Raw genomic sequence first — 18,999 nt, 5'->3', positions numbered from 1 at the left:
AGCTTTCCACTTTCACTCCGAGGGGCTGTTCAGCTACAGGTTCCTGCTTGCGAGGGAGAAGCAACCCTTTCCTCCTGGAGCTTGTCTCCCGCACCCCTCACCCAGCTCTGCTCCGCGATCCCACCGCCTCCGTGCCCGGCTGGTGGGCGTCCGCTGCCTTCACGGGCGAAACAGCACTGTCGGTGCACGGGACACCCCTGATGGAGGCGGAAAAACTACAATGAAGGGGAAGAAAGAGGGAGAAGGTGCTCTCCCATGCTCCTTCCAGGCAGACAGCCGACTCCCGCGGGCAGGCAGAGAAGGAAAGGGGCTGTGCCCAGGCAGCAGCGCGGGCAGCAGAGCGGACAGGGAGGGCAGAGCCCACACCCCGGCAGAGTCAGGCAGCAGGGCGAAGAGGGCAGGCAGCAGGGACAGGGCAAGTCAGCGGGTACAGGGCAGGCAGCAGGGACAGGGCAGGACACAAGGCAGGCAGCAGCGCGGGCAAGGCAGGCAGAGCGAGTAGCGCAAGGCAGCCCGGGGAGGGCTCTAATTCATCACCCCGTTCAGCGGAGAGGATGGGACGCCGCTAAACTCCCCTTCCTCCCTCCTCCCTTCCCCCTCGGCAAGCAAGCCCCCCCCCCTTCTCCCCCCTCCACTGCTCGCTCTCTCTCCCCAAGCAGTGAGGCTCGGACAGTGCTCGGCTCCAGCGCTTTATTTTAAGATGATCGGCCAAGGTCTTTGCAGATAGATTTTATCTGAAGTTAAATAGCGGGCGCTCGCCGCTCCCTCGCCAATAAGTCATTTTTAATAGAGACAAATCGCCCTGGACGCCCCGGAGCGCCGGTGCCGCCGCTCCTGCCCTCGCCCCCCGCCGAAGGCGAGCGGGCAGTCCGGGCAGCTCCCTCCTCCCGTAAGTGTCCTGCCCGGCGGAGCCGGAGCGCGGCCGTGTGCGGAGAAGGGGAGGAGAGGGGGGGAGAGCCTTCCAGCCACCCCGCCGCCCTGACAGTGCCTGCGCTGGATGCACAGCGGCCGCGGGACACCTCGGCGCGGAGCGCGGCGAGGAGATGTGCAGGGGCGGTGGGCTGCGCCGCGGCACTCAGCCCCTCTAGGCTCGCCCATGGAGCGCCCCGCGGAGCCCCGGCCGCCGTCGGATCCCCCACGCCGTACGTATCCCCGCCGCGGCCCCCCCGCGGCGTCGGGGCTGTCCGCGGGCCGTGGGGGCGGAGGAGGGCTGGGGCCGGGGATGGGGGTCCTTGCCCGTCGGGGCGCCCCCGGGCGCGGTCCCGGCCTGGGGCAAGGCACGGCTTGCCTTTGGGAGCGGCAGAGGGAGGTGGGTACTTGTGGGGGTACGCAGAACCTGCTCCAGCATACCGAAGGCAAAGCTCTCTGCCTCGGCTTTAAGCGCCCAGGAGCATCCGGAGCCCCGATCCCAGTGTCTTTTGCCCCCTTCTCCCCGCTTCGCTTTCCAGCATTCTGCCGGGGCTCCGTGGCCAGGTGGCGGGCGGCTGCAGCCCCGTCCCCGCCGAGGCACAGGCAGGCGGGCAGAGCTGGCACTGGCACCCGCGGGCCATCCCAGCCCACACCACGGGGCTCTCCTACCCAGTAAAAGGACTGAGCGCCGGGGAGCGCTGCCTATAGGCAATCTGCTGCCACCTCGGACCGTGCGATCACTTTGCTCCGACGCTGGATTAACTCGATTTTAATCTTTTTTTTTTTTTTTTTTGTTTCCCCCACCCCCATTCACACACCCCATCTCCTCCTTCTCTCCCGCCTCCCCGCCACCCCGTTCCCTGCACACCTCTCTTCACCCCTTGTCTCAAGCCTAACCTTGTCTTGTGGTCATGGGGTCTATAATTTCATTTTTGTCTAGGCTGGTGAGAGCTCTGCTTGTTCTGTAAAGTGGATGTCAGGTGGATCTATGTTCTGGAAGGAACAAAGAGGCAGCGAAGGCAGCGCGGGGGAAGTTTGAGCGGCGAGGATGCAGGCTGTGTACTGGTACGCGGTCCTTCTGCTGCAGCCCACCCTCTACCTGGTGAGTGCCTCTGGCCCCTATCACGGGCCTGGGAGCGGGGAGCTCTGCGGGGGAAGGGCACCAGCCTTGCGGAGAACGAACAAACTCACGGCAACTACTTGTGCCCCGCAGCAAGCCCTGCCCCGCCATCCCGGGGTCGGGCCGGGCCGGGGGCGGGGAGGCGCGGGGCTCGGCCGGGAAATCTCGGCGGGGAACGGGGGTATTTGCCGGCAGACCCGTAACTTCTCCTTGGGGGGCTAGAGCAGGGTCGGAGACTCCCGGACCGCGTCCCCGGTGTCACCTCCCGGGCCGGGTCCCTCGGCTTCTGCGTGCGTACTGGAGGCCCGCCGCGGGGGCTCCCGGACAGGTTGTGGGATGGAGGCAACTTCCATCCCTCTGCTCCCTCCTGAGTGTAAGAGTCCCTCCGAATGGGAACACTCCCGGTGTGGCACTACCGGCGGCGCGGCACAGGCGGGAGGGCATTCGGCGGCGAGCACAGCGAATGTTTTCCGCGTGAAGTGTCATTGACTTTCGTAGCAAATCTCCTTTAAGATTACCGGGGGAACACGAGTAAACAGCGGCGTTATCTCCTTTCACACACACACACACTTTATTCCCTCTACGACCGCAAGGAACAAAAACCAGGCAGACTGCTCCTTTGCAGCCCGCATCCTCTCTCGCCTGCGACGCGTTAAGCAGGCAAACGCTTGGCGGCAGCTCGTCCCCGTGGCGACGGGGAGGGAAAAGACCTTTTTCTAGGAGCGTTGCCGAGAGAAGCATCCCGGCTGGGGACCGTGCTGGGGGAGGCGACGGCGGCGGCCCTGCCCCGGCTGCGGCTGCGGGAGCGGCTCCGTCCCCGTCCCCACGGCCGCCGGCGCCGCCGCCCCGCCGCTCCCTGCACGGCTCGGCCGCGCCACCCGGGGGCGCTGCGGGGCAGCGCGGGCGCGCGGACCGAGGGGCAGCCAATCGCGAGCGGGCCCGGCTCGCGCGGGGGAAGGCGGGGGGGGGGGGGCCCGCGTCGCGCGCCCCTCCCGCGCAGCCTCCGCGCGCCCGGCCCGTCCCGGCACATCCCGGCACATCCCGGCACATCCCGGCACATCCCGCGTATCCCGCGTATCCCGCGCCATCCCGACGTGGGGGGCCCTGCCCTCTCCGGGCGGCGCCACGTCTGCCGCGGGCGTCTCTCCTCCCCGCGAATTTTATAGCCCGGGGTGAGGGCCGGAGGGGTGGGGGGAAATGGGGAGAAAAGTGCCCGGCAAATAATCCATCAAAAAAAAAAAAAAAAAACCAAAAAACCCACAAAAAACCGGAGCGAGATCGATACGTCGTGTTAAATTTTAAATGTGTTTGCTGGCAGTTAAACTGCTTTGGACTCATTACAACAACAGTGCTGGATTTATTCTAATGCGCTGCAGTCTGAACAACAAGCGCATTAATTCTCCTTTAATTGTAAACTGGGAGCATTTGAAAACCATTCAGTGTGCAAATTATGCTGATTCAATTACCGTTTAGTTACAGACTTCATTACCTGAATGCTTTTTCTTTTTTTTTCTTTTTTTTTTGAGGGTTTGGCATTGCAGAGTGAAGGAGACGAATTTCCAGTTTCTCCTCCAAACAATGCGAAATATGATACAAAAAAAAGAAAAAGAAAATCTTGAAAAAAAGACAGCCTAGGGGGAGGGAATGCGTCCTTAGGCTGCGCTGTGTCTTCTGCCAAAACACTCGGGGAGGATCCAAAGGATTTCCCTAACACGATTCTGCCTTCTGAATCGATACTTCCACGTTTATGCCAATCTCTCCCTGTTCTCTGTATTTTGGGAGTGACTCCGAAAGTTTGCATTAGGCCGTCGCGTGATAATAAACTGTTTATTAGCAGCGAAGCATGAAGTTTTGATTAAAGCTTTAATGCTGTGCCACAAAGCAGCAAGGTGCAGCATTTTATTGTGCCTATCCGTGTGTGCACATCACTCTGTGTGGACTAGAGCAGTTTCAAGTTAGGAATTTAATTTTCAGTGCTCAAACTGTTAGGAAGGGTAAATGAAATGGCAGTACGAACAGCTTCCTATCGAGTTTGTTAAAAAAACACTTTTTGGGAAGGGGTAATAATATAGGTGCGAGAGAAAATAGCCTGTTTCCCCTTCGCTTGAACTAGGAGATGTTCAGGGAGAGTGAACTGCCGCGGCGAGGCTGGGCTGCCTACAAGTTACAGACACTGCCTGTCTTGTAATTTCGCTTCACCCAGCAAATCCCTACTCTTTATGTTTCCGTGTGGGTTTTTTTTCTTTTTCTTTCCCCTTTCCCCTCCACCTTTATAATTCTTTGTAATGAAAACTTGAAGGAGAAAAAAGTGTTTCTGCTCTTCTCCCCCTTTTTAATAGAGCCATATGTCATCCAGCCTTACTGCCTGAAATTTATAGAGGTCACAGCCGATCAAAATGAGCAGGAATTTTGTTGGGGTAGAGATGGTTTGCCGTATTATGTTTATTGATAAGAACATTAGTTATCCTTTGCAAGATGTGCATTTTCTCCTTGTTTTGAGCTGTGCAGTGTATTGAAAATGTTATATTTGATTTGCAGTGGAAATGCATTTCTTTTGGCCTAAATGCATAACTTCGTACTCATTTGGCAGAATTAGGAGTTAACCTTTAAAGGCTTGCAGTTGTTTTTCTTCTTTACTTTTAGAGAGCTGCAGAAAGTGTACAAACACCTACGCTTGGTCTTATTCACTACGACACTCCACTTCACCACCCTTCTTTCGAAAGCATCTTAGTCTTATTCTAATGGATAATGTTTCATTAAGTAACAGTGGTGTTCTGAGCTCAAAATCGCCAATAAGGAATCATGTAAATAGTAAAGAAAACCCCCCGAAAGATCGCAGGACTGAGTTCTGTTTTTAAGGATACCGGGATTTTACATCATTCCCCTAACGGAAACCTTCTCGTTGTACCTCCTGCCTAGCTGCCGCTGAATTTCCAGTCCAACACCACAGGACAATAAAAGGCCAGGTTGTTTGTTTTCCTTTCTTCCTGTTTTCCTCCCCTCTGTGTGGAAGCAGCATGCTGTAGAAGCGACTACAGAACGCAGGGGCTGCTAGCAAGGATCCTAACTAGTTATTTCTCACTGGGACAGGTCAAGCAGGGCCTCGGAAGAGGAGGCAGATCGTTTTCGTGCCGGCAGCTGCGGAGCCCGTCGGTGCGGTGGGTCCGGCGGGCTGTGCCCGGCAGCTCCCGGCGGAGACGGGCACTCGCCACGTCCCGCCGCTCCCCGCCCGCATCCCGCGCACCCTCGGGAAACGCGGCCAAAGTGCCTCGCGGATAACAGGACTTCATCCCCCGTCACGGTCACAAGCTTTACCCCCGCACACTCGAGGGAGACCTTCCCGCACCGTACAATCATGGAGTGGTAACATGCACCTCTTTTGCTGGGATGTTCCCGGCTCGAAAGGACTTCGGCTCGTTACTTAGGCACTCCTTACCCGGAGTAACGGGTACGGAACCAAAACCAGTCGGAGTTTTGCGTGGCATGCTGCTAGGGTAAGGATCTCTCCCCTCCTCAGCCCCCGAACCGGCTTGTCGTCTTCTCCCAGCAAAGTGTTTATTCACCGGTGGGTTTGTTAATTAGGATAAAGCCGGAGCAGGCTGGCAGAGCGCTTTAACTCCGTGTAGAACTTAAGCAGCGCAAAAGGAGGGGTGATTTTTCACCTCACGACGAGGGCTGTTTCACAGGGGGAGCTTCTCTGCGCCGTGCTTTGTCAGAAGAGTAGAACTGCGGAGCTTACGGGGCACCTTCTTTTACAGGGCGATGTCTTTGGCAGAGGGCTTTGGAAACAGCCTGCTAACCTCCTCCCCGTGCCGGGTTGGGATTTTAAGTCTATTCCACACCGCCACTGTAGCTTGGAGGCCTTCTGGCAGCCGAGAGGAGCTTTCCTGAAAAATTGTTGTGAATCATAGAGGTTTAAAATTGTCCTCAGTGGTGGCACACTTGGTACGGTATTTGCTGATGGGGTAAACAGAGGGTTAGTGGCTCCAGAGTTTGTGTACATTTAATTTCGCTGTGTGTCGCACTGTTTGCGGTCATTTCACCCTGGTTAATGAAAGCTGAGGTGAACGTGACGAGATATCACGCGCTAGCCAAGATAAGTTGATTTTTTTTTTTTTTTTTGCTTCTTTCTTTTTAAGGATAGTTGCTGACTGTGTCCTACTTTGTCGTGAAAGGAAAAAAAAACCCAAACAAACCACACCTCTATAGGCAGCGAAGATAAAAGAAAACAGAAAACAAAAGAGAGAGAAGGCATTGTCCTATCGTAATCACCACTCACAGTATTTTCTCAGAGGCATTTAGTGCTGAATGCATTCGGGTATTGCTTTTTTCCCCCCCAAAAAAAGCGATTTCTTGCAATTTTCAATTTGACGTCGAAGGCGGGGAGGGCGTGGGAGAGAGCTTGGTGAGCAGGGAGAGAAATGGGAGATTTTTGCAGCCTTGAGATGATCCTGCTCCCTCTTTTTAGAGGAGTTTGAGAAAAGCTGTAGCGGCGATGTAGGGAAGGTGTAGGGGAGGGGGGAAATTACCCTTTTGGAAGGTGCGGAAATAACAACTGGATCCCCCTCTCGTGTAGGCGAAACAAACTTATCTGCGCTCCTGATTTTTTTTTTTTTTTTTTTTTTTTTTTTTTTTAACGCAGGTTGGTGCATCCTTTTCTGGGCTTCCCTACTTCCTAACCACCAGGGACCAGTGTTAGTTTAAGAAGGGGTTTCCCCGCACTGAAATGTCTTTTTCCTGGTGTTTAGTATACATGATTTCTATTTATTAAATAGCTGGAGAAAGCAGTATGGAGCAGATTTCACCTTTTAGGCAGGTACCTGAATATAATCCCTGCCTCTCTTCTACGCGACACATCTTCCAAGTCGGTACTGTACCTAGAGGTATCCATTTTAACCTCTTTGATATTTCCCTGCATCTTTAAACTGCCATTTTAATTAACAAAAAGCCAATTTCCCTAGTTCTCTTGGAAAGTGTGGTGAAGCAGGTTAAGAAACCAATTGCTTGTAGTAGCCAGCACTTGCAGAAAATGAATGTGTGAGCCATCCTTCCCTCCCTAGGACTGGCTTCTGTTCTCCCGATTGGGTTTGGGGAAAGTTTTGCTGTGATTTATCAGATAGTTTAACACCCAGCTCGCTCTTCTTGTAAGTCAGCATTAAACCACCTCCTGGGTGCTTTGTAAATACAGCTTTAGCATTTTTTTCATGCAGCAGATTGACATGTTGACGATTCTGCTTTAAGGAATGTGACAATAAAGTGGAAAACCAAAGGCTGGCAAGCACTTCATCAAGGATAAAAAGGTTCTGCTGTAAGGATGTCACTCAATTTATTGTGAAAGTCGAATGAATTACGTTTAATGAAAGTGCTCCCCAGATGAATATTACCAGCAATTTCCTGAGTTGGCTCTGTCAGATTGATATGAGGAAATGCCAACCCATATCAAAAAAGATCTCCAATCTCAATTACTATGCAAGCTTTCGAAGAGCTCCTTTTTATTGATATGATATATATTGGCGGGTTCTCAATGCTGTGCAAACTGCTCTCTGTTCAACAGGACAGTACATTTCCTAGTTTATTGTTTAACCCTACAGTTTTCTGCCTATTTAAACTTCTGCAAGTGCCTTTCTTTTGGAGGGAAAACCACCTCTCATCCTCTTTCTGTTTCCATGATCTAGAGAGACCAAAGTTGTATGTTGGCAGACAGAGGGGGCGATGCTCATTGCAGGAAGTTTGTTGAGCCTGGATGGACAAAGCTGAAGGTCAAGAGAAATAACTCGGCTGAGACAATGGCATTGGATCCCCTCATTTGCAGAGAATTTCTAGGCGACAATCCAGATCATGGCAATATTTGTTATGACTAGCAATCCCAATATTCCCGCCCTTTCTACCTCATTCCTCTAGGGCTTCTTTGGGCAAATTAGAAATTCACTAAGCCCGTGAAGAAAGAAAAGCTCTTATGTCTCCTCATCTACATAAGAATCGACTTTGTGAGAGGCTTTTCTGTTCTATTTTAACTACTGTGACACCAGTAGGTGCTTAGGAATACAGCTTTTTTTTTTTTTTTTTTTTTTTCCCCCCATAATCCATCTTGCTGAGCTTGTTGTGATTGATTCAATCAGCTTTCTTCTATCACTTTCCATTCTCTTTCAATTTTTAAATCGAAGTAGAGTGAGAGAGAGACCGCATTGAAGGACAGCCAAGAGGTTCTCGGTACTCTGTTGCAGGATGGGGACATGGGCACCTTCATGTGTGGGGCTACACTCCCTGCATGCAGCATTACTGAGGATGCAGAAAGAGCTTGTCCTTATGACATATCGGGTTAGTTTGGGTTACTATTTTCCTGTTCATCGCTGGATCCGCGTCTAAAGCCTTCTTCATTGCACGATTAATCCATGTCATTTTTGTTTGTTTATTTATTTATTTGAAGTGTGGGTTTCTCCCTCTGTCAAAGATGTTGAGTGTTTTCAACCACAGACTGCTGGTGCGAGCGCTGCGGGGAGAGCGGGCAGGCGGTGGCAGCCGGACCGGGGGAAGGCTCACTTTGGGGTGCTCCTCTCCCCACTCCCCCCCGGCCAGGGCTGGCGTTGCCCCTCCGGCAGCCCCTGTAGCGCCGTGCAGGACCCTGGAGAACGCCCGGGGAGGGGACAGCACCGCGGACAGCGCCCAGCCCCGCCCGGCCCAGGGGACCACGCCGGCCCCTGGAAAATACTCGCTCATAGACGCCTCGTCCCGGGGTAGTCAATGTTTCGGGACGCTGATACTTAGACCTCACCTGCAACATGCTCTGGACTTGGGCTTTGTCGGTCTGAGCCCGTTTTCCTGAAGGAAGAAGTAGGCAGGTGGACCAGCAAATTGGTGTTGCTGCTGACTTGCTTTCTCTCAGTGGCGTAGCAGTTTCTTTATTTTCTGGGGAAAAACTGATCAGAGGGCAATACATGAGTGTGGAGTGGATGGCAGAATGAATTTGGGGATCAGGAATGCTGTTCTGGGATGCCCAAGTTTGTCTTGTTCTATCCTAGGACCAAAGCATCCTCTCCTTTTGGAGAGAGACCACAGATGCTAGAGAGCATTGGAGTAAAAAATGAGCTGTGAGACATGGCTGACACCAAGACAAGAGAACAGGGAGTGATTAATTAATAATGACATTTCTATCCCATGGGTAATGGCATGAGTGACTCTCAGACACAGTTGATGTAATTTTTGGGGTAGTAGCACTCTCAGACATCTGTGAGGGGCAGCCAGATCTTGTTTCCTACACTTGCTTGTGTCCTGGCAGACAGTGCTCAGGGTATCTCCCAGCTCTCTCCTTGCTTTCACGAGGAGATAATTGCAGGCAAGAACCTCCACCCCTGTAAATCCCCACTCGCTATCGACAAAGCTGTCTTCTAGAGCTCTGCTGCCTGAAAAGCACTTGTCAATGAAACAGTGACTTTTGGCAAGGCAGGTGTAAGTGAATGACTGATGGAGAGTCCTTCAATAAAGGAATGTGATGGGAATTGACTGAGCTGAGAAGAAAAACAACCCACAATCCCCACCAACACTCCAGACAAAACCATAAGCCATTTATTCCTGATCCATATTCTCCCATGAATATCAATAGTGATTGTGATGTTTTTGCTAGATGTGAGCGCTCTCCAGTCTCTTTTGATTACACCATGTCCCCATATGTGGTGTCTTGAAACTGTATTGTCTGCTGCAGAGATATTGCTTTTATCTTCCAAATACCACTCTCATTAATGTCAATGTCTCACCAGCCAGCTAGTGACAAATGTCTCAGGGATGTTCATCTGCCTTGCACATTGCACCATCTCTCCAGGTGCCCTGTCTTTTCCTCTCCAAGGAAAGGTTTAGTAATATTTTATTTAGTAATATTTTTTCCTTGCCCCCTACATCTGCTGAAAAAAGGTTTGTCCACTAGTTGATCTCTGTCCTATCCTTTCACAAGTTAGTGCCCTCTGGAGTATCACCTCTCCTGTTAATCTGTTTGATCGCTTCAGTGACAGGTTGACCAGTGCATGGAAAGATAATCTGCTTTTTCCACATCTGCAGGTTTTTTAATGGGGGAGAAATCAGGCCTACCAAATGGTTATGGTACTAGAGCCCTATTTTCTTGTAATTTCATTTTCTAATCCAGACTTGCAAAATACTAAAGAACAAAGAGCTTGTTTGTTTCTTTGGGTGTGTAGCTTAGTTATTTCTTATTGTGTGCACTTGTGAATGCTCTTTTTCTTTTTCCTCTGATCTTTTGAAAAACCGATAAGAAAATATGCTTATATTATTTCTTTGTATGTTTCCTTAAAAATTTAGTGATAGTTGTATAGCAGACTTCTTTTAGCAGCAGAGCTGACAGCCAGAATAATGCTAGGGAAGAAGTGATCTAATGGCCTTAGTTCTTGGAAAGACTTGTAACTAAAATTTTTATATGTGTTATGTATATATATATATATATGATATATTAAAATTATATTATTTATTTAGAAAGAAAAGTAGAAAATCACTTAAATCTAGCCAACACAGTATCCTCAGCTGAAAAAACAACAGATGCTACTTACCTTCCCTGTTAGAACATGCTTTGATCTGAAAATCCCTGAACTCAGTGGTGATTTCTAACAGTTCTGATAGTTTTGGATCTGACCCTATGAGTATAGTGCTTCTGCGTGATGTTCTATGCCTATGTCAGAAAGAACAGAATATGATCCTCTTCCCCCTTTCCCCTGCCCCATGTCAGCCTTGCATTATGTGTGAGTTAACTCTCAGCTGGCACGATATTTCCTGCACTTGTTTTAGAGGTGCATATGTGCTACTGGGAAAAAGTAAAAATAAGAGACACTCTAGGCATATCTTGAGTGCACTACTGAAAAACAAAGACTCTTCTCCAGCAGATCCTATGGCCTGATTCTGCATTGTGATACAAGATAGGATTCCTATGTAAATCAATGGTTTGTTTACTTTTTCCGAGGAGGACAGATTCTGTTTCCTGTTTAAGATTAAGTAGAACAATTCTATCACTGAGAATTGCTTGTCACTATTCGGATGCCACTTCAAATTGAAAGTGTAATTGGCAGCTCTTAAAAAATTTTAGCTAACGGAATTTCTGTTGCGGTTGTTCAGAGCACCTGTACCATAATATTTATCTGTGGAGTCATTTTTATAAGCTGTTCTTGATTGAACTTTAGAAAAATAATTCTTCTGCTAGGCTATTTTGTCAAGAAATGTTGTCATAGGCCTTCAGGTATATAAAACTGCTTATATAAAATTAATGGACTGCTTTTTATATTTACAATCTCATCCATAGCATTTGAAGTCTTGCAAAAGAAGGTATGGACTTAAAATAAGAATAATATTAAAACCATATCCTCATGCTTGTTGTACTGTCAGTAGCAGTCTTGTAGAATATTGGTGTGTTTAAAATCAGAATGTTAGTCTGTAATTTGACTCTACTTTAGAATAACTTCTACTTTCACTGCATTTGCTCTGTATTACAATCAGAGATTTTTCTTAATATTTATGTGGGAAATGCTTTGCACCTTGAGACGATTTTGTAAGCAATATTGATAGGTAAAACATAGCAATAATACTGTAGCTTTGTGGAGAACAATTGATAAGTGAACAGGTCTTTAAGCAGAAGAAAAATAAGAAAGACTACAGAGATATGACATAAAAGATGTGCATAATAAATAGTACATGAAAACCTTCACCATTAAAAAAGATGGGCCCCATCCTGCTGCCTCTAATTGCAATGGGTATTACCTTAACAAGGTCCACATTTTATATTCCTACTTGTTTCTTCTCCCTGTTTCCACAAACCATCACATTTGCTTACCAGCTTCCTTGTAACAGGTGGCAGTGTAGTACATGTTGCAAGCAGAGGGGAGAGACAATAGGACCCTTTAGCAACACTATTTTTAATATCTGAGTTAAAACTTTGGGATTTTGAGTAGTTACTTGCACAAAGCATAACCATTACTTTACAGAATCCTTTCTGTGAGTGGTCACTTGGAGTGAATAAGGAATGATATTTTCTGGTCCTTCACAATACTGTGGTCTGTGTGAATCATCTTCCATATCTTCAGCTTCTGTCTGTGCTGATTCAAGCATTGGTACCCCTTGCTGTGTACCTCCTTCCTCTGTGAGAGCTCTGCTGCCTCTGCTAGCCCTAGTCATTGCAATAAGGCGCTATCCCCTGAATTATGAATATATCAGAATACATTTTGTGTTTGCATCATAAATGCACAGAATATTTACTATCTAGAGCAGAGTGTGAGTCTTGGAAAAGTTACTGTGTGGATTAGCAGATTGTAATGATATGGTTCAGTCTTCCAGTGTAATGCAATCCAAGTGAATATGGAAATGTGTGACTAAGTACATTAGACGAGGTGCCAGTGCTGCTTTTGTTCTCCACAATTTATAGAATATTCTGAAATTGTGGTGGTGTAACAGACACTTCAGAATAGAGGCCAATGGTTTGTAGCTGCTTTATAGAAGCAAAACACAAGCTTGATTGAAGTCAGGAGACTCACTCACATAAGTTTCAGTGCTTTATTGAGCTAGGAGAAAGTGAATGCAGTATGGTTTTTTTTGCATTTCTTCTTTTAGGATATAAAATTTTCTTCTTCTATGCCTTTAAAAATGTTACAAAGTAGTATTTTTGCCAAGATATGACACTGCTGAATTTAACCCTATGTTACTTAGGATCCCTTACAATATCATGTCTGTAACCAAGCATTACACTGCTTACTACCCTTTATTCTAAAAAATTATTATTATTCAATTATTATTGGATAATAATTACTGAATAATTAAAAATCCAATAATTTTTGGATAATAATTATTCTTTGTCAACTCTGAATTTTTGGAATCGTTATTTGTGACTCATCCTGACTACTGATCCAGCTTCTGACGAAATAGTTTGCAAAATATCTTTATTTTTTAAGTGAAACTAAAGTTAGGCTTTTAAAACAGATAATTCATGTGGGTTTTTTTTCTGCAAATGTGTTTTTGAAGCATTCAGACAGCATCACCTACTGTTGACCTGTATATGGTATTGGATTTGTGTGTAAATTTAAATTCTAACTGCACTTCTGATGTACATTTTTTGCAGACCACTGCAGATACTTCTTTTTTCTTTCAGAAGAAAAATGTATTGGAATAATGACCATGTAAGGAAAAAAAAAAAAGTATCCTTATTTATTCTTCCACAAGAAACTTGCACATTGACTCAAGACCATTCAGGTTCATGAGAACTTGGCCATTGATTTCTCCGGTTGTAAAATGGGGTCTTTAGCTTGATAAATATTTCCATTTTTATAAGGTGGTTGGGAATGATATTTCATCAAATTTTAGCTTGATTTGCTTTATGCGAACTGGCTGTTCAGAGTTAGTACAGGAAAGAAAGTAAGCATTTCTAATAAACGTGAAAGAATGTATATGTATGGCTATGTGGTAGTCACAGCTTTTGGTCAGAGTAACTTAGTCTTCTGTGAAGTCAGAAAGAGCTGAGTGGGCTCTATATGCTTTTATTTCTAGTGTGTTTCTTTCATTGTTGTATTCTTTAGTAAATTTACCCAGAATGACGTCATCCTGTCTTTGGTCTGCCATGAGATCCTTCCTGTAGAACTGAGCCCTTTTGTTCTCTCGCAGAATGACTCCATGGCTGTAGTACTCCTCCACCTAGAGTAATAATGACATGGTTTGTCCTTAAACTTCTGTGTTTTGCTTTATCCAAGCAGCATAGTGTTAGTCATCTACGTCTGGCACAAAAATGAACCTGTGCTGCCAGCTGTCACAGGTGGATGATTTGCTTCAGCTCAACAGGTGGAGCTGTGACTTCATTAGCTTGTTGATTCAGGCTAAAATTTAGCTAGCTGGGTAGGTCCCTGGCTCAATTTTGCTCATGTGTTTTACATTCTTTAAATTTGTACCTACATTTCTATTGCTTGTGGAAAGTTTTTAACCTCCTGATCTGTAAAACACTTCAGGTAATGAGAGGCATGCATGATTCATCAGGAGGAGTCATTCCTTTGTGGGTATGTGATGCATCTAGGGGACTACTTTGGGAGGTTTTTTTTACCTTAGCATTGCTTATTAATGGAGAATTTCAATGGAGTCTGAGACAGTATTTCCATTTAGCCCTCTTTGAGTATGGTCCACCTTCTGTGATTGATTTTTTGTGCCCTGACTTTTTGTTAGCATCCCAAAGACTATAGAAATGTTTGGAATAATTATCTCTTCAGCGTGTTTAGATAAGACTAGTTCCAGTGGAGTTACTTTAATGATATTTATAAAAATAACAAACTAATTGCTCATACATCCTGTAATTCTCATTTCACAGAAATGCAAATTGCAGATCCTAGGGGCCCTTCATTGCCCTGTTGCCCATGTTCCCCTTTTTGCCTTGATTTAACTGCAGCTGATCATGTGGTGGTTGGAGTAGGATGAAGGTGATTGGGTGAAGGATCATTCTGTGTTGGGAAAACATATCACAGAATAACAGGGAAGTGGCTTGAAAAGAGTTGGGATAATAACATGAGGATCCACTTATAAAAGTTCACACTTCTCAGAAGCTTTCTATTCTCCTGTATTCTCATCCTTTTATATTAATTTTTCAACATACACCTGTGTAAACTTGTTTTATCTGATAAGTGTTTAGAGAAAAATTGTTTCCCTGTGGATTTGTGCATTCCTTGGTAAGTCAGTGCTTCAAATATAATACTAAATGTTCACTAATCATGTCAGAAGTGTTCCTGATACTACACTTAGAGTGGCAAAGTCAATTAGGGGAACTAAGACAACACTAACTGAAGATTTAAAGTCACAACATCTCTAGTAAAGAAATAATCATTGTGATTAGATGAAGCAAAGAGCTTCCAAACACATTCCAGATTAAAATATACTGAAAACATTCACTGACTGCTTAAGGATAAAAAAAAAGCAGAAATCAAAAGGGGAGAGGCTTTTTAATGAACAGAAGTGTAGGGTAAATTAATCAAATAAATTGTTTGCTATTAAAAATGTGCCCAGCTACAGTCAGATTCCAATAAATATGCCCAGTGGGGATGGAAAATCTAGACAACTGAAATTACATTGATTAATTTCTCTTAGTTTCCAATGCCTTCTGCGTATGTATCTAGGAAACAAAAGCTGTCATAAAGATAGACTGGCAGGAAATGGACTCAACTATTTTTTTTTTTTTATCTAGATATTGCTCTTTGACAGTGGAAGTAATTTCAAGTTAGTTAAGGATGTTAAATGTATCACTGCTTAGGCAGAGAATTCTTAGCAGACATGTCAGCATAAAAGTGACCTCCAATGTGTTACAAAATCTACTTGAGGAAGTACTCTTGTTTATTTTCATGATAAACAAACATGATACAAGAGCTACCATTTTTAAAAGTCACAGTTTGACCTATTTAGTACCTAAGCAAAGTTCGTTATGGTCACCTCTGCTTTTGCTAGAGGACTTGTTGGGAATGGTAGGGAATGCATTCTGTTACCTCTCACACTCAAAGAAACAGGAGGTTCTTCTTGAATGGAATACTATTGCTTCTAAAATATGAATGAGTCACTGTAGTTGCATAGAAATAAGTACAGGAATCAAAAGGCAATCCCCACACAAATCCCTTCTTAGAAATCAAAACAAAATCTCAAAGAAAACAGAATCTGAATAAAGAGTCATCCTGTCCCAATTGCTTAGCTTTGATGTCTGTTTCTACAACAGTCTGCCTCCTCTGAGCCTGGACCTCTATTTTATTCTTGACTCCTTAAGAATTGTTTACATCTTGCGTTGTTGTCAATGTTACCCACAAACCTGAAACTCTAGTTCAGTCGCAGGCTTGATTCAAGGCTGAACTCTTCACCTAGGGATTATTTTTCTCGTACAGTATTACTGCCATTGAACACACCAAAAAAACACTGCAAATGTCCAACGAGATGACAGCGCAGAAAGTTTCTCTTACATGCAATATCCTTTATTTTTCATCTGTGTTGTCTTGTATCATAGCTTCTACCTTTAATTGTTTAACTACTTCACATTCAATTACTTCATAATTACTTCACATCAACTATGCACTCTGTCTTTCTTTAGTGTGGTAATTTCTGTTCATGACAGAATATATTTCTTGGATGTTTTTCAGTGTGCAAATCCTCGTTGTAAAGTACCTTTTCCGTGGCTGATATAAGTCAGGCCTGATCATCCCAGGCTCAGCTGTCAGCTGCAGTCACACTTTCAAGCATCTTATTAGTCAGTTGTAAGAAACTAACAACATGTAGCTAAGCTCTGCTCGCAGATAAATGGCTGCACCTCACATTCAGCTATCACTTACAATAGAATTAGTATCAGCTGTGATAGCTAGACTTCTGGGTTATTTTTTAATTTAAATGCCACCACTTCATCCTAAAATGCCATAACTTCTCTATTATTGATTCTATTGACTCACAGGGACACATAAAAGGGGAAGAAAAAAAGGGTAGTGCTGGCCTCTGAGAAGCACTTCTATCCGGGTCTGTAACACCCTAGACTTACAAAAGATTTTGTAGGGTCACTGGACTTTTCCTTTCGTTGTATCTCATTCATATTTTTCTCATCAGCCTAGTGACTAAAGCCTCTGTAAGGGATTTAAGAGATTAAAGGAAATATGAACACAAACCTCACCATCCAGAGGTAATTGGTTTAACCACTACCTGGTGGAATAGTCTGGGGAATTTTCTTGCTTTTGCTTGTTCATTTTATTCTGCTTGGTTTAATACAGTCAGGGGCTCTTTTACTCAGGAAACAGGATCTCATTGTAGGTAACTTGTGAGATATTTCTTGCTCTGTGGCCTTCTGTGCTTGCGTTCATTCACAGTGGAAGCCCTTCAACTTTTTAGAGCCCTATATCAGAAAAAAAGCTTTATTCTGATGTGTAAGAAATTCCTGAACCAGAAAGTTGAAATTATGTTGCCTTGCCAATTCTATCCATTGCAATTTTATCCATTAGAAACAGTAAAAAAAGGTAACTAATTATGGGAGCAGTTATGCTTCAGAAATGTCAGAAAGTGTTTAAGTTGTTCCTTTTCTTTCTTTGATTGCTTAGTTTGGACAGTTTAGTAGCTTCTGTGAATTATGTTTTCAGGAAACTTTTCCCAGAAGAAATATGTGAGTAGCTAATTCCAGATTATGAATTTGGTCCCTTGGACAAAGAGAGCAAGCACTTCATAATAGTAATTATAGGTAACTTCTGGATCTAGTCTGGAGGATCTTCCAAGGTTGCTAACACTAAGCATAAGCAGTCATTGCTTTCCCGCTTTTAATCTGTTTGCTGAACCCCCATTATTTTCACAGCTATATCCAAGTCCAATACTTGTCTTGCATTTTAAAAAACCCTGTCAGTCTGTCACAGCAAAGTTAACTAATTACTTCTAGAAAACTGTTTATGTGCCCAAGATCCTGAAAGGTTTATTTTTTTTCCTTAAGAGCAATACTCAGGGTTAGCTGTGGATGCATATCATTAACTTGAAACTAGTTATCAATCTGAGGGCCACTACCCTCAGTCTCCGTTCATTAATTTTAAGCTTATAATTTGCTTTGTTTAATGATTTTTGTCTTTCATCCATGCATAAAAATCTGTAGCAAGCTACTGCATGCTCTCTTTATGTCTAGTCTGCGTGTCATTCTCAGTGCAACTGCGAGAACTGTCGGGAGAAGTTGGCTCCAGCATCTTATTTGATTGGTCTGAGACAGCCAGAGCAAGGACTGAAGGGGTGTTCTAGCTTGGTGTGTCCAGCTCTACAGGCTGAAGAAAGCAAACTCTGTTTTGCAGAGCTGAAACATGTATAGGTGATTTCACAAAACCAGTTCTGAGTGTTAAAGCATGAGAAGAGTATTAATGAAAGGCTGTAGAAGCTGAAGTGATTCTGGGAAGGAGTTAAGATGTGAGATTAAAAACACCCAACAAACTAGACTGGCTTTGAATAGGCATTCCAGGAATCATAAAAATTATATACCTGACATAAAGGCCATGCTCTACCACATTTCAAAGGTTTTTCTTTCTCCAAAAATGCAACATTAGGACTTCTTAAAGAAGAACTGTTTTTTGTTTTTTTTTTTTTTTTCCCTCCAAAAAGCAAGGTATATTTTTCTGTAATCTTGTTTTCTGAACCATTTAATGTTAAACTTTCCACAAAGACTAAACAAATGTTCAGGTAGATACTTTGCAGGGAAAATTTTGCTCCAAGCACTTGGAGTTCAGCAAACTTACGAGTAACTGAAAAAACATTTTATTATTGGAAGTTTCAGGCAGCCTTAATCATAGGCATTGCTGCCAGAACCACCTATAATTTATAGACATATGTATCCTCCTAGGTGCTCTGTATGACAGCACTTTCCAGAATGGTGTTATCCTGTAAATAACTGTTGAGCTTTTTTCTTTTGATGTTGTACTTTGGAGAAGCTTGAAGTGTTGAACAGAATGGTTAGAAGAATGCAGTTCTTGGTGTTATTCATTATTTCTCTATAACATTGCCTACTCTGCTTACATAACGGACTTTTAGTAATACCTTTTTCATCATGAGGATCTTAGAAAGTGTGGAGGGAATACTGGGCTGTAATGGATAGGTTATTTTGTTAAAAAAATTTTTTTTTTTTTACATTGAAAGTGGCCATTTGGTATGCATAGAAGGAAAATGATGTTCTTTAAGTGTTTAAATGTGAAGATTGTATCAAATTATACATAGCTTTAATTATTTTATAAATATACTGTTCTAGAAATATAGACATTATAGTGTTGTTGGTCCAGGAGGAGGTAATATATTTCTTTTTGAATAAGAATTTTTCACCCTGACATCTCTTAATGGTTAGATCTTTTTAATCTGTAAAGCTGAAACATGTAGCTTGTTATAGCAGTTCAGACATAATTAGTGATCAGTTTGTGCTTAAACAATTGAGGGACAAAAGAAACCGTCTCTCACTATTTCTTATTTCTCCATCTTAAAAT

At 44.6% G+C, this 18,999-nt stretch overlaps 1 protein-coding gene across 4 annotated transcripts in view; it reads left to right on the top strand.

Moving 5' to 3' along the window:
* Nucleotides 1-626: 626 nt before the first annotated feature.
* The window catches only part of NXPH1 (neurexophilin 1), a 144,208-nt gene continuing 125,835 nt past the window's right edge, over nucleotides 627-18,999 (top strand). Inside the window, exons 1-2 of one of the 4 annotated variants that reach the window (XM_050311435.1) lie at nucleotides 627-889; nucleotides 1,850-2,011. In XM_050311435.1, the coding sequence (XP_050167392.1) occupies nucleotides 1,958-2,011 (54 nt within the window). In that variant the 5' untranslated portion in view covers nucleotides 627-889; nucleotides 1,850-1,957. Of the gene's footprint in view, nucleotides 1,143-1,215; nucleotides 1,310-1,528; nucleotides 2,012-18,999 lie in introns of those variants that run through there. The other 3 variants (XM_050311425.1, XM_050311453.1, XM_050311444.1) reach the window with 3 other exon arrangements.

Source organism: Myiozetetes cayanensis, unplaced genomic scaffold (genome assembly GCF_022539395.1).
Source record: "Myiozetetes cayanensis isolate MyiCay16 unplaced genomic scaffold, myiCay2020 scf1, whole genome shotgun sequence".
In the NCBI taxonomy this organism is placed as follows: Eukaryota; Metazoa; Chordata; class Aves; order Passeriformes; family Tyrannidae; genus Myiozetetes; species Myiozetetes cayanensis.
This window is presented reverse-complemented; position numbering and strand designations above follow the sequence as displayed.